The sequence below is a fragment of the Lonchura striata genome, chromosome 4 (genome assembly GCF_050655825.1).
Source record: "Lonchura striata isolate lonStrDom1 chromosome 4, ASM5065582v1, whole genome shotgun sequence".
Taxonomy (NCBI): Eukaryota; Metazoa; Chordata; class Aves; order Passeriformes; family Estrildidae; genus Lonchura; species Lonchura striata.
The window spans coordinates 28,986,174-29,001,133 of record NC_140706.1 but is presented as its reverse complement, the minus strand read 5'-3'; the positions used below and the strand labels follow the sequence as shown (position 1 = coordinate 29,001,133).

Sequence of the window (14,960 nt, the reverse complement as noted above, 5' to 3'; positions counted from 1 at the left end):
TTCTTGGATTTTGTCATCTTGCTTGCTCCATCCTGGCTGCAGAGCTCAGCCAGCGCTGGTCACAACAGGGTGAGTCAGGGGAGCAGTTTTGTCTCTGATGCCAAGATATTGACAGCAGTTGCTTATTTTATTTTGGCTGTTCCTTCTCTTCTCAAGGTCTTTTTTCTTCTCTTGTTTATGCAACATTTACTTCCTTTCCAGATTCTATAAATATTTGCTCATATTATTTTTTACATTGATTTTTGTGCCAAGTGTTTACAAAGTTAGATTTGTTGCCTCTTTTTAGTCTGTAAAATATCAGTGTGACTGTTAAAGGAATTCAAATAATTTTCCTAAGGGACCTATGATTTTTTAAAAGCTTTTCATTCACTCCAGGAAATGAATTTCAAGTCAAAAGGCAATTAAATTAATCCTGACAATGTAATTAAACATTTTCTTTGATGGGCAAATCCCAAGGAATTTGATGAGAAGCAAATAAAGGTAGTTATGAATTGTAGCTCCATTCTCTTTACAGAATAGAAAGAATGTAAATTAAGAGGCAGATACAGTCAGGAGCAAAACATCTCACAACACCACCCGAAGAGAAATTTATCTTTATTCTTCAAGTACATTCATAGCTTTTCTCTAATTGTTTTACTGTTCCTTCATGGATCAGTGGAAACATTAGAACTGTTGTCTCCTCTTGAGGCATTGACAGAAGTGAGGTGCAATTCTGATATCAGTGATTGACAAAACACAAAAATCACGGAATTACGGTAAAGATAGGGCCAAGTTCCCAAGGTCCCTTACAAGTGATGCATGTGGACATTACTCTGTCAAACAAGCACGGAGACCTTCAGGATCTAGCAGAGTTTAATAAGACAATGTAATGATTTCATGGGATGCAGACAAAGCAAAGCAGATGCAGTTTGTTCAGTCAGATTATTTACATGCTTAGAAAATAAACATCTGCAAGGTTTTTATTTACTTTAAAAGGTTCAAAAGGTGAAATGACTGGCAGAATGTAGTTGAGGCTCATTGCCTTTTTATTATTTCAGAACAATCAGGAGGGCAAATTCCAGATCCCTGGAACTTTATTGTAAACACCTAGTCATAAATATTTTCAAATACATCAAAATGTGCTCACACATCTCATGCACTGATTTTTGTGGCACTCTGAGGAAAGACTAAGAACACTGCAGCTATTTCCACAGCAGCTGCATGTACTCACACACTGCATATCACCAGTCCTGACTGAGTGCAAACACAACAGTAACGGGTAAAAATAAATGTGAAACAAAACATTTTTTTTTTGGGGGGTGGGGTGGATCTATCATCAATGATGTTTCATTATATTAATTGGGAAGCAACACTTATGGCAAAAGTAGAGATGTTGGTGCTGTGCAAACAGTGATCAGAGGGGAAAAAGGTCTAAAGGCAAAGACTTCTAGTAACAGCAGTTCTACCACACCAATCTCTACCAAACAATTATGCAGATTATTACTTTACAAACTTATTGATAAGACAACAAACACAGACACTACTCCACATGTTATCAGCATGTGAAGGGATTTTTAGTATCAGATTTTGTGAACCTTTAAATTCTTCAAGATTCTTTATGATCTTGAATTCATAAAGATCAGCAATTTTGCTCAAAGTTAACACAGAGAATGTAAGAAGGAAGATTATTCCGAACAGTAATATACATTTTATAAATGTGTAGCTCAACTAAGCAGAAAAAGTTATCAACAAGCATTTAAGGAAACATTAAAACCACATAAATAATGGAAATCTATTTAGAATTTACACCTAATTTCCTTGAAATTTTTACACAAATTGTAATTCTGACTAGCAGCCAAATTTTGCAACTGTGATTTTTGTCCATAAAATACTTATGTATAATTGCAAATGGTAGATAATTTTATCAATTATTACAGGTTATTAGACATAGTTCAGTAACACTGACACTGAATTTACTAGACTTGATACAATTCTAAGATACTGATTAGATTCCAGCAGTTAATGACATTTAATATGAAGGGGGTTCCATTTATCAGGTTTATTTTATCTTGTGTATTTGGTTTCACTTAATTTCATTTTATTATCTATTCTATTCTATTCTATTCTATTCTATTCTATTCTATTCTATTCTATTCTATTCTAATATTCTATTCTGTTCTAGTCTATTATATTTTCTGCTTTATTTTATTGATTTAACTGATCAATATTTCTAAGTAGGCTCAGATTTTGGCATCTAAAACCTTCCATTTTCCGTGGCCATATTACATCTTACCAGTTAAATGGGCAAACCACAACTGCAACTTGCACATTTCTTTAGGATAGGCGCTGCTACTTTTCATCAATTTTTCTTGATGTCCAGAGAAAGAGCTAAAATATTTTATTCCTTTAGACAATTTCAGGGCCTACCTTTCCTCAAGCATTAAGAAAGTTTGTAGGATTCAATCCAGGAAATGCTGCAAGGTTTTTAGTGTTATTTAATTATTTATTTCATTATGATGAAATGTTTGGATTTTAGTAAACTTCTCCATAGAGAATTTACTATGCTTTCTGAGAGCAACCTCTCCCATTATGAATAGACACACTTGGAGCTGTCTCCAGAGGCAGGCAACACTGCAGGTAAGAAGGGGAGGGGTGGGGAAAGACATGGTCACTCCTCCAGAAGCCCTCCAGAGAGAGGGCAAAAAAGGGTGTGCTCCATATACTCTCAGTGGTGAAATGTTCCCTCTTTCCCTCATCCCTCCATGTGTCAGCTGGGCCTGGTGGGGTGGCTGCTCTCTGATCCCTGAGATGGGTCCAGATAATGGTGTGTACACCTGGTGCAGACTGATGGGAAAGGGAGTGGATACATAGTGGAGTAGCTATCCAGATTTGTGCTAAATCCCTGCAGGGACTCATCAAGGGCTTTGACAGGAGTTAGGGGATATCCACCTAGGTGGTTTTGCTGAGAGAAATACAACTGCAGGATGTCACTGACAGCTTCAGACCTCTCAGAAACTGAACTTGCATTATATTTATAATTTAATTTTTATTCTCACAAGTTTTAATTTCGTTGCAATTAGAAAAAGGATGCAGGGGTTTAATATTTGGAGCTGCAAGGACAATAGAGTTCTTTAAAGCTGTTAGTATTTTCTCTTAATCATTTTCTCTGTTAGTGTAAAGGGAAAAGAAGGAAATGGATTCAGTCACAGAACTGCTCAATAGTGTAACTACATCTCTCATCTTGGCAGCTTGCACCAGTATAACATACTTCATAAACAGTTACTTTGATGGACTGTACCCTTGTGACATTGGACAAGAGTAGTAATGGCAGGCAGTAAGTTCATCAAAAGGATTCACACTGAAAAAGCTGCAGACCTTGTCAGAGGGTAACCTATGTGTGACAGCATGACCATTAATTTTCTCTTTTGCAAGTTTTTTTCTCTTTGTTAGCAGATTAGTCTTAATTAAAAACTAGCTGTTAGATCAAAGGCAGTTAGATCAAAGAAGGAAAAGGCCCAATACATTTATGCTCAAGTACTTGGCATGATACTTTATGAAAAGGCATGTGAAAAGTGTTATCTGACCATACACTTGTAGCCAGAGCCTGAGAAATCAGAGCCTCATCTTTATAGCTAGAGTCCTGCAGATTATCTTTTTGTTTTTTTTTTTTTCCAAGTCATACAAACACCCCTTCCAGGACTGTCTCAGATAAAGGTGTCCACTTATTGACAATAAACCTGGAAGTAGTGCCCAGCTTCAACAATAAATACAAAATAATCTTGGCCATGCTACAACTAAGCATTACTGGTTTAGGAGGCAAGTGAATTCGAAGATGATTAAGTGGAAATCTGCTCAAAGTTTTAAGAAGGATTTGACAAGAGAAGCAATTTTCCTTTGAGCTCGTATTCAGCTTTGACTCTCACTAGAGCAGAGTTTTCATTTCACAGGCAGTCACTCACTGCACACCCAAGCTTTAAAATTTAATGAATGCATCCTTTGCAGGAGATTCTGGCAATAGCTCAGATATATTAGTAAGTGCAATGATGTCAATCAAAAAGGAAAAAAGAAGTGCAAGCAGTATCTTTCATTATTATGTTCATATTGACAGTTTCAAAGCTTCTGTGTTTTGAATTCTGGAACTGTTCTCTACTTTGAACAAAATATAACCATAAAAAAGGAAGCATATTAATTAATATAATATAATTAGAATAATCAGAAAGATAATAGAGCTATCTAATTATACAATAGTATATTAATGAATACACATATTTTAGGGAAAGTACTTTCAAATTAAAATAGCCAATGCTAATTTTAATTTAACTACTCTAAAAGGTAGCCACACTCACATATATAATAAGTTCAGCTCCTGTTAGGGTTCCAGTTAACACTTATACTTGCACTGCTAGGATTTACAAACATGCTGAAGCCAAGACAAGAGGTAACCTCATGGATAAAGTACAGCTGAAGGAAATGGGCTCAGCTGCTGGGAATAAAAGAGCAGAAGGAGGCACCCAAAGCTTTGCAGAGAGTGAGGAAGACTAAGAGAGGTGGGTGGTGCGGATTCTATGAGCAACAATGTTGTGTGACAGAAGCTGTCCTCACTGCTGGAGAGGCTCTTCTGGAGGGCAGAGGCTGTCCCAGGCATAGCTGAGGGACTTCAGCCCAGTGGTGGGATGGTACTGGTACGTTGCTTTCTGAAAATTGTTGATATGTGAACATGCATGTAAATGTTTGTTACAACTTTATCAAAGCACTCCTTGCATGTCCTGTTGACTCAGACCTTTTTGTGTTATGCTGGGGACCAGTAAGACAAAATGCAAGTCTCCTTGTCAGAATTGCTGTATAGGACATATGAAGCTATTTCAAGTCTTGTCTTTATCTGAGATTCCTGGTTTTCTTGATCAGAGATAGCTGAAATTTAGTTGTTTCTATTCTCTCCTTGAAGTTAGGATGCAAAGGCCATGCAGATTTTAAAGGCAGAGTTTTATGAAGGTACCTCTGTGGAGGTGCAACGAAAATGCACCAACACACGAGTCATTCAACACAGTTATCTTTCCTACTGTATCCTTGCTCAATTGATGATTTTCTTAGATCCCACCAAAGTATCTGTGTTCTCCTTGTACAGGATGAGCTCTAACATATCTGGGTTTTAGGTATGTATCTTCTGCTTCTTAAGAGTGCCTGTGCTCCAGCTCTCTTTGCCTCTCCTCAGCCTGCTGCCTGACACTGTGCCAGCAGAGGAAGTGCAGCGTCCTTGGAGAGTGAGCCACGTCCTTCCCTCCTGGTGTTGTGCCTGGCTGGGAGCAAAGCAGCCTATACCTTCCATCACAACACCTGTGACATGCAAGTACATGCAGATGGAGGGGAAAATCAGTATATAGATGCATTGGGGTTTTTCTATTTTTATTTTGATCAGCTGTATTTTGTGGAATCCTCTGACTCCTCTGCCTCAGGGAAGATTATATCATACAGTTTTCCCTCCTGGGCTGATAGAGAAGACTTAACCCATGATGCTCTGCAGCAGTACTGCCAATCTACATCAGATTGCCTCCCCCATTGGCCAATTGACACTGCTCTCCCCAATTATTCATCCCTCATTCCCCCTAGGTTGCTGCCCTTTGCCTATCCCTGTGCCCTCAGGTCATTGGTCACTGACCCCATATTCAAGTTCTGCAGACCACATGGTTTGGTCTTTTGTCGCTGGTCCCTTTGGCATGCTGGATGCAATAACATCTCACTGGAATGTACCATGCAAAGACCCTTCCTGTCTTTCCTCCACTGAGCTGTCTCTGGCACGTGCGTGTGCTTGGACTTGAAATGGCTGTTCTCGTGGCCTTACTCTGAACAGCTTCTGAAGGAGACGTTTCAAAGAAGGTCGCAGCATTTCTACCACCCTGCTACACTGCAACATTACTTGTTTATGTTCCAGTTACCTTCACCATCTTCTGGAGCTCACATCTGCTTGCAAATACTGGAAATTTGTAACTTGTGTTTATAGTTGGAATTTTTCCATGTTTTTATATTTCATGTTGCCTGATTTCTTTTCCTATTATAGTCCTGTGTTGAAACTAATAACTGCAATGGAAAGTATAGGAGACATGTAAATACAAAGTTGCTTTATATTATGAGACGTGTAAGCTTGATTTAATTTCTTTATCAGAAGCACTAAGTGCTCTTGTTCTTGCCATGACACTTTTTATCAGGACTTTGAAGATGATACTGATAATTAGCACAAATGTGTGCATGCATGAAGAACTCAGCCCAGCAGTCTCTTAAACTAAGCAAATTGGAAACCAATCAATTATTCCTAAGTAGGAAGACAACTACTTTACATAAGAAAAGATTAATGTAAAATGTAATTGTTGCTTTTATAAGCCAGGATTATTCATTATTTTGTGTCTCATAAAGCTGTAATCTTAATTACATAGAAGGCTGCATGTCAGATCCACAAGCCAAATTACTCCTACGGTTGTTCTGATAAACTCAAATCACGCACAGCATCCTCTCTGTACAGAATTTGTGCTGAATGAGCTCTTTCCAGACATTTCCTATCATTATTACTATGTAAAAACTTAATTTTGTCTTCTGCCTTGTAAAAATAGTCCACTTGGTTTCTTTGTGCATGTGTTAGCACTGAGCACTGAATGCTACAAGTTCCCTGCATCATACACAAATACAGAACAGCTTTCTTGTTTTACTTGTTATTTAGGAGTAGACTTATCTGTTACTTACCTGATACCACATACTGTTGACCGCAACTAACCTGTAGAAGTTTAAGAAAGGATTATCAACAAATAGAATAACTGAATGTAAATAATATTTATGGGGAGAATGAAACCTAATATCATTATTTCTTCATAATGCAAACATTGGTTTGGGGAGTATGGCAAATAGACTCCAGGAAAGCTTGCATATTTATACTTGCTATTGAATTGCAGTGAATATGTGATAATTGAGAGCTGTTGTGTATTAAAAGTACATTTTGTACCTGCAATTTATTTATAAATCCACTGACATAACAATATTATAAATCTAAATATTGAGCAGTACTCTTGCTTTTAGACTTCTGACATTCCTGGGAGTACTGCTGCTAGCCTTGCCCCACCTGAAAATTGTGCTGAAAGCTAGTCTGTTTCAAGCCATTTCATTATATATCTTAATTTATCTCTATTATCTTGCCTAGTTTTTTGTCTTTATTAATACGTGACACACTAGAGCACCTTTCAGTGCTGATTTATATTAGTGTCATGAAAATTGCAGCCTGCAAAAAGGAAATTCCTTCCCTCAGGAGGATGATAAATATCTACTTAAGCCTGTAATGACATTAAATATTAATGTTTTCCTGAAATGAATCAGACAGAAGAGGTGTTTAAATGAAGTGTGACCCAGAAAGCACAACCAAGTGAAAACAAAGTTTCTTAATGCACTTCTTAAGGTATCTCTCAGTATGAATGACACTTGAAAATACCAAGCCGCTTCAGAAAGAAAAGTGATGATACTTGTGCACTACTAGCAGTAGAGAGTCTCTTGAAGGAACAGTACATTTGGAGGGCTTTTTATATACCTAAGATTTAGCAAAAAAGGAAGGCTGAAAGCAAGATCATTAAATTAGGAGATTTTAAGGAGATTTTAAGGTTTAATATGGGAGAGTGGACTCCTTGGCTTATTGTGCTATGCCTTGTAATACTATGGACTTCTTTTGAAGATCTCTTAGTGATCAAAATGGGTTTTTCCAGTTTTTCATGAAACTAGATTTTATAATAAACAGAGTGTCTAGAGGCATTAAAAATGTCCATAGGAAAAAAGCTGTAGGTTACTTGTATATATATAATATTCACATTTCTCCTAGCAGGAGTCTCTGTGGGGCAGAGGACTTAGGGTCTTACGATATTTTGATATTTAGCTATGTAGCCATTTAAGACTAATTTTCTTGACCCTCTAAAGAATTGTCTCACCTGGCAACAGTTCAAAGCATGAAAAAACCAGATCTGTGGTGGCTAAATTTTTCAGTGTTACCTCTCTGCCTTAGTTATACATTATAGTGGCTACCTTCACTTTCATGATGTACTAGCATGAATGCTTTCACTATTTTGATTCTGTGAACTAAAATGCAGTCTTCAGATTTGCTGTAATGTGTGTGTGTGTGTGGTCGAGACATTTTTTTACTCTTTTTTTTTTTTTTTCTTTTTTTTTCTGTTGTGAAACCAGTCTGGGAAAGAATCTACTGGCCCAGCAGGAAGTCTTCCTTTGAGGAAATTCCAATAAGATAGCCCTTGCAGGAGAGCTGGGCTAATGTTTTGACAGATGTGATTACAGAAAGGATATAAGATGAAGTTGTACCATTACTATCAGTAATGTCTTAAACTGAGGTATTTAAAATGCTAATTTAAATTCCCAAAACTTATAAAAATTCCTAAATAACTGAGCTGTGAGGGTAAGCTTGAAATGAACCTCCAATGGCTTCAGGACAGAGGCAGCATTAAAAAGCAATGAACTGTGACAGTATGCTGAATGAGAAGTGCTGGAGAAATGTTTACTCTGCTCTTTCTACATATTCTCTATATTCAAGTTTTTGTTGCATTGTATGTTAATAGAACATCTTAGGTGCATGTAATTGTATGTTTGCGTGGAAAATACTGTTTGAAACCTTTTATTTTTGCCAAGATGTATCTGTTATTTTGTTGTGCTTTAAGCCTGTCCTCTAGAAACAAATGGGCTGCTAACTGCAGGAAGGTCTCTGGACTGACGCGGCTCTGTACAGCAGAGGCTAATTTTTAGCTTTGTTTTCTCTTTTATAATATATTTTATAATATGCAAGCTGCAGTAAGGAAAGATCATTCCCCTTCAAAGTGCAGGGGGATTGGACCTGCCCAGACCTCCCTCAGAAGGAGACCAGCAGGGAAGCTGGTTAGGAAAAGAGGTTGCTTTGGCCTGGGGAAGGCCACCTTGGAGTTAATGGAATTCTCTGAGAAGTCACATAACAATCCAGTCAAGCTCTGTGCCTCTCCCCTAAAAGTGGCAAGATTGAGATTCAAAAGCCTGGAGAAAACAGGGCATCTGAACAGCAATTATCTGATGAGGATTTTGAGGGCCATAATAGTTGGGCCATTCACCCACCGTGGCTCTATCCAAGACGTAGGTGGAGGAAAGAATTGGTTAAATGCACCTGAGGAGAGTGAGAAATTATAGAAAAGGAAGGGCTAAAGGTTGTTCAGCACCAGGTATGATTATTCCTAGCTTCAAATGCCTTGACTGGTAAGGACTTTTCATTGGCACAGATATATGGCCACATCCAAACTCAGAATGGAGGTGATTTATTAGATGTGCTGGTGGCAGATAGCCCTCTTGAGGGCAAAACCTGGATACAACCTTCTTCTAATATTAACAATAACTTCCACCAGCTTTGACCAGTGAAAATATTTTCAGATAAATTTATTTATTTAGCTAAATAATTAGATAAATAATTACAAACTAAATATTTTAATTAACAATGGAGTAATTTAGCAGAATGTTGACCCTAATTCTGCTAAAATGACTCAATTTCTAATGAAAATACATACTATTACAAAACAAACTAAAACTGAACAGGACTCTATCAGCTTTTAAAGCACAATGTAAAGCTTCCTGTTCTTTATTCTTAAAACCAAAGAATGAAACTCCTGCACCAAGTGCTACTGGAGGGGAAACAAATACTTATGGTACTGTATGCTTAACAGCCTAGGTAAACTCTTATTTTGCACTGTTTTTGCCTGAAACACTGCTTGGTAATGATTTACCTTGAGGCTTTTTTCCTCTCTAGAGTAAGACTCCTGGAGCAAAAATGTAACTATTAGAAGATAAAACAAATCTTTCCAACTTTGGAACTACTAAGGCTTCTTCATTACTCTGTATACTTGTGATGCATTTTTAAAATGCAAGGCAGAAAGGCTAAATACAAACTAGAAAAATATTCTCTTATTTCATTCAAGTACTTCTAGAGGGACCAACACTGATTAATGTTATGGAAGTTACTAATGTCAAATATACAGACCTGTGTTAATGCACAGTAAAAAAAATCCCTGGAAAATACAGATTGATGCTTCTTTGGGCTTCATACATTTATTGTGTTGCAAAAAGAAAGAAATTTGGGATTGCTTTTTCATGTCATCTATCTGGCGCATTGTAGTATAGCTAACTGGGGTAAATGGAGGACATAGAATTTGAAAACTCCATAAAGCTCTGTTGCTCTGTCTCCATATGACAATGTCAAAGAAACTTAGACTTGAGTTGCTTGACCTGTCATAATGGATGATGAGGATTCAGTTTGCCACATGACAGACAACAGGCTCTGAACTTGCATAGCTCTTAGCATATGTAGCATGTATAGTTCAGAGGAAAAAACAGTATTTCTGTTCATACATGGACTGAGCATAGGGGAATGTCTGCTCTTGGATTTGAGATGTTCTAACAAGAAGTCTTTTCATTAAGAACCCCTAAATGAGGCATTCTTTTGTACATGTGTGCACCTGGAAATGAAAAATATGGCGGTCAAATTCCTCTAGGACAGAAATATAGGGGACTAAAAATCCTCAAAAAGAATGTAAAATCTTCAACTAACTTCAGAGAATACATATTTATTACATTTTTCTCTTGAATATAGTTATTCAGTACTACCAACATAGACAGCAAAATCATACTCAAATGTTCATGTGTTACAAACAATTGGAAGAATAACTCCCAGAGTTTCTAACTTGCTCAAAGGATATCTTAAATCATTTAACAATGAGGTCCTGATTTATGTGTTACTCTGCCTGATGAGACACCTGCAGTCATGTGGAGGTCATTTCTAAGTCCTTAATAGGACACTGAACCTTGTTAATGTTACTTAACATCACTGTGGAGAGAGATTTATTTGGCTTTTCTGAAGAGTATATGGAGTTAAATTTAATTAAAAAAACAATAGTGATTTTTTTTTTTACATTTTCTTTGCAACTTAAATTGCAGGGTTTTGCTTCTATGAATCTCCTATACTTTAATCCTCAAGTAGGGATTTCTTTTATTAAAAGTTTTTAGGTGTCCTATGTCACTATGAACTAGTGAAAAGTGCCTTTAGTTTTTTTAGTACCATAACCCTGCTTGTTTAGAATCTGAGTTCTTTTAAGAGACGCTGCTTGCTTATCTCCACCTGTAACTTGAACTGCTCGGTCTTTCAGATGTGTGGATCAGAACTCAACAGGAATTCACAGAGATTCTGTGTAGTTTTAATATTGTCCCCTTTTGTTACCCAAACCCCTCTACTGATGACACAAAACATCTCCTTGGCTGTCAGTGCACACTGACAACTCTGCTAAAATTGGTTCAGTTATGACTATGTCTTTTCCCTGAGTGTTAGCTGAACAAGGTATTAATTTTTTTTCCTCTAGATCTATTCCCAAGTTTTCACCCATCAAAACATCCCAGTCTTACCCATCTCAAAGTTTCAGTGGACTTTCCTCCCTATCAGCACAGTACTGTGACCTTATCTGTAACACAGGTTGCACTACAAATGCGTTTTCTACACATCACTGATCATGTATTCAAGTGGTCCCAGCACCAGTTTTCAGGAAGGTTGTATTTCTGACTTTACTGCTATAAAAAGTGACCATTAAGCCCTATCCTTCTCTTGGTATCTTAATTAACTTTCAAATCATAAGGAGATCTCTTCCAATTCCATATTATTTTATTTAATAAATCCTTAACAAGGGATTTTTATCCTTGTGCTTTTCAGACACTATTTTAGCCATCTACAACCTTTGTGAACTTAAACTCCCCTTTATACAAGTCCTACACTTTTTTGAGATGACAATGTTTATCCTTGCTCTCAGTAAGCTTACTCATTATAGCCAAACTGACCATCCCATCAGAATTAGAAACTGTTCACTGGTCTGTAGCTTAGCTTTCCCTCTAGACTCTCCTTTTTATAGGTGATAGATGTGTTGGCCATCTGTCAGGCCTCTGATGCAGAGGCAATCTGTAATGATAGGTGAAGGCACCTTGCTCTGCAGTCTCACATGTGATTTCTTTCAGAGCTCTTTGATAAATGCCATTCGGTTCAAGATCTTACCAGCACCTAGCTTATCTATTTAAAACAATTACACAGAATGTGCCAGACCATGCTGACCTATATCTTCTGGCCTACCTGGTACAGAGAAGTTGGTTCCTCTGTCACAGTCTTTATCAGTGGGTGCCCCTTCTTATACCTTTGTCATCAACCCTCTGAATAGTTCCCTGCTTTAGGTGTATTTTAAGAAGTCTGTGCTACCATGCTACTATGATGAGCATAATTTTCAGATAATTTTTTTGAACCTGTTATTTTTACAATTGACCTGTGTGCTGCTATGTTTTTACTTTTTGAATTGTGGCACATATTTTATCTCTGCTTCTAATGAAGTATTAAACAGCCACCAGGCTGTTTGTAGGTGTCTCGCTTTTTGCTTATTGTTTGCTGTTATTTGAGTGGGGTAGGTTTGTTTGCATTATTAGCTGCCTTTATTTCTAATATAATCCAACATAATTCAGATTTCACTTTGTCCTGTATTACAACAACATTTATCCTACTGTACTGTGGTTCTTGATACAGAATAGCTATCCCATGATTACCTCTTACATTAGCACCTGGGCACTACTCAAGCTGCTGCTTTTGATTTGAATACTATGTCAGATCTATTAGTTGTTGCAGCAGGCAGCCATGTGTCACTGGAATCCTTTACCTCATCATAAGCTGAAATATTTAGTCTCATTAGCACAAGGTCTTAGGATCTCTCACTATTACTTCCTATCTGAAACTTGCAGTTTTTCTTCTTTCAAGTCACTTGTCATCTTGATCAAGTAGCACAGTTCTAATTTCTTTTTTAGAATACAATTTCCAACCATGGAGACTTACTGCTCTGCTTCTTGCAACATGTCCATGCTGTTGCATTCTATGTAATCTTTCCCATACAGCCCCACTTTGTCACCTGCAGATCCAGCTGTGCCATCCTTAAGTCATGAGACCAATAACTGTCCTAGTTATTTATTTTCCTACCACAGCTTTGAATGCTTGTTATACCAGGGCTGTTGTTCAATACCATACAATTTAATTTTTCCATCCCTTTCTCAAGCCTCTAGCACTGACATAAAACTCTTGCAAATTCTTTCCTGGCTTCCTTGTACTGGCACGTGCCAGTCAACTGGAATCATGGGCAAGCTGATCTGCCTTCCTGAATAACAGCTGAAGCATCTTTGAAAAGGCTGCAACCCCCTTCACAGTCCACATCAGTCAGTGAACCAGGCATTTTGAGTTTCAGTATTTACTCAGCTTCTAATTTAAATATCACTCTATAACCTTCTAGTGTTTTCTCTAGGGTAATGAGTAGGTCTTGCTCTGTGTTTGTGTAAGATATAGGCTTTCTCTCCCTTTTCTTTTTTTTTTTTTCCTTGTCCTAAAATGTTTCCCAGTTCTTAACATACCAGTATTTCTGGAGGAGAAATAGGTAAAAACATAAGATGAAGTGAGTTCTGTAAAGTCTAGTCAATCTTATCCTCATGCTTAGAGGCATTTTTATATTATGAATGAAGAAATTCCTAATGCTACTGATAGTGAATTGGTACTTGGAAAAGTTCCAGTTAGAAAACTGCCAATAGGGAGGAAAAGAAGTAGGACTGAGGTAGAGTATCTTGTGGTTGTTGTTTCCTAAGCCACTGAGAATAAACTATGTAGGTGTATACAAAGATTTATGAGTAACTCACATAATATGAGATGTGAACTGCTAAAAAAACCGGCATTTTTAAATGGCACTACTAATTCCTATATAAGCTTTTCAGAAAGCTCAATGGACACATAAAACTGGCAACTGCTGTAACCCCAGTTCCAATAGACTCATCTGTACTGTGTTACAAGCATCATTCAGGATAATACCTTCCTCCTGTTGCTACTTCAGGAAAGAAGCATGTTTTGGGTTATGAAATATTGTTGCTCCCCACCCTCCAATTTTGTCACCACAGACTCAGCTTAAAAGGATCTGAGTTCTGACAGATGTAAGCCTTCTTTCATTCAAGATTCCATAATGAATTCCATAATGAATTTCATCCTTTGGCATAAGACAGAGATGAACTTGTAATGCATGTATTTACACACTGCTGAGTCAGGAAAAGGACTCCAGGATGAAAATGTTGTAGAATAGAATTTTATGTTAATGGCTCAGCATGTCAGAGCTGATCAGAGACTCTATACAAATATTCTGTTACAAAGCAAAGTGAGGGTAGGGTGTAGTCATTAAATAATAGTTTCTACCAGGAAACTTAATACTAGCCAAAGAACTGTTCAAAAACACATCTCAAAACAAAGTTCAGGTGAAAAATCTCAGAAATACCCTTTGGATCCATGTAGTACAGTTAATAAGGAAGACTTAAACAGAAGCCCATTATACTGAAATTTATTTAAATTCTTGAGCACACTATATTCATAACATTTGAGCACTTTCCAATGAGATATTTACTCTATGTTTCTATAAATGATGCATTCATTGCATAAAACTGCATTCAATTCTCTATCACCATACTATATAAATTATCACAAAAACAGATGAACCAACAAAAGATTCTTGAATACATGTAACATTGGTGGGCTGAAAATAGCAGTTATAGCTTATCTTCATGGTAAGCAGCTCTAAATGAATCTCGCTTGAATTCATTTAATTAAGAAGCTGAAAAGAAAGAAAACATGATTAAATGCTGAAAAATGCATATAAAACACAGCACCAAAATGATTTGAAAAGAATAATAAACAAGGGCTTCAAAACATTAATTTGAAAAGTCATTTGACATTTGTGTAATAATCTCTTAAGTTTTTATATTCAATTTAGTAATTATTAAGCAAGCATGAAAGTTATTAAATAAAACATAAGTGATTGAAACTTAAATTTGCCTATTAAAAAATTAAAAAGAAAAACACTTTTCAAACATCTGTTCTCTTTTATCAAGTT

The 14,960-nt window shown here is 36.9% G+C and overlaps 1 protein-coding gene across 2 annotated transcripts in view; it reads right to left on the bottom strand.

Moving 5' to 3' along the window:
* Positions 1 to 14,395: 14,395 nt before the first annotated feature.
* TUSC3 (tumor suppressor candidate 3) overlaps positions 14,396 to 14,960 on the bottom strand; it is a 115,529-nt gene continuing 114,964 nt past the window's right edge. The window contains exon 10 of one of the 2 annotated variants that reach the window (XM_021534976.2): positions 14,396 to 14,681. In XM_021534976.2, the coding sequence (XP_021390651.1) occupies positions 14,666 to 14,681 (16 nt within the window). In that variant the 3' untranslated portion in view covers positions 14,396 to 14,665. The remainder of the gene's footprint in view (positions 14,682 to 14,960) is intronic. The other variant, XM_021535059.2, reaches the window with a different exon arrangement.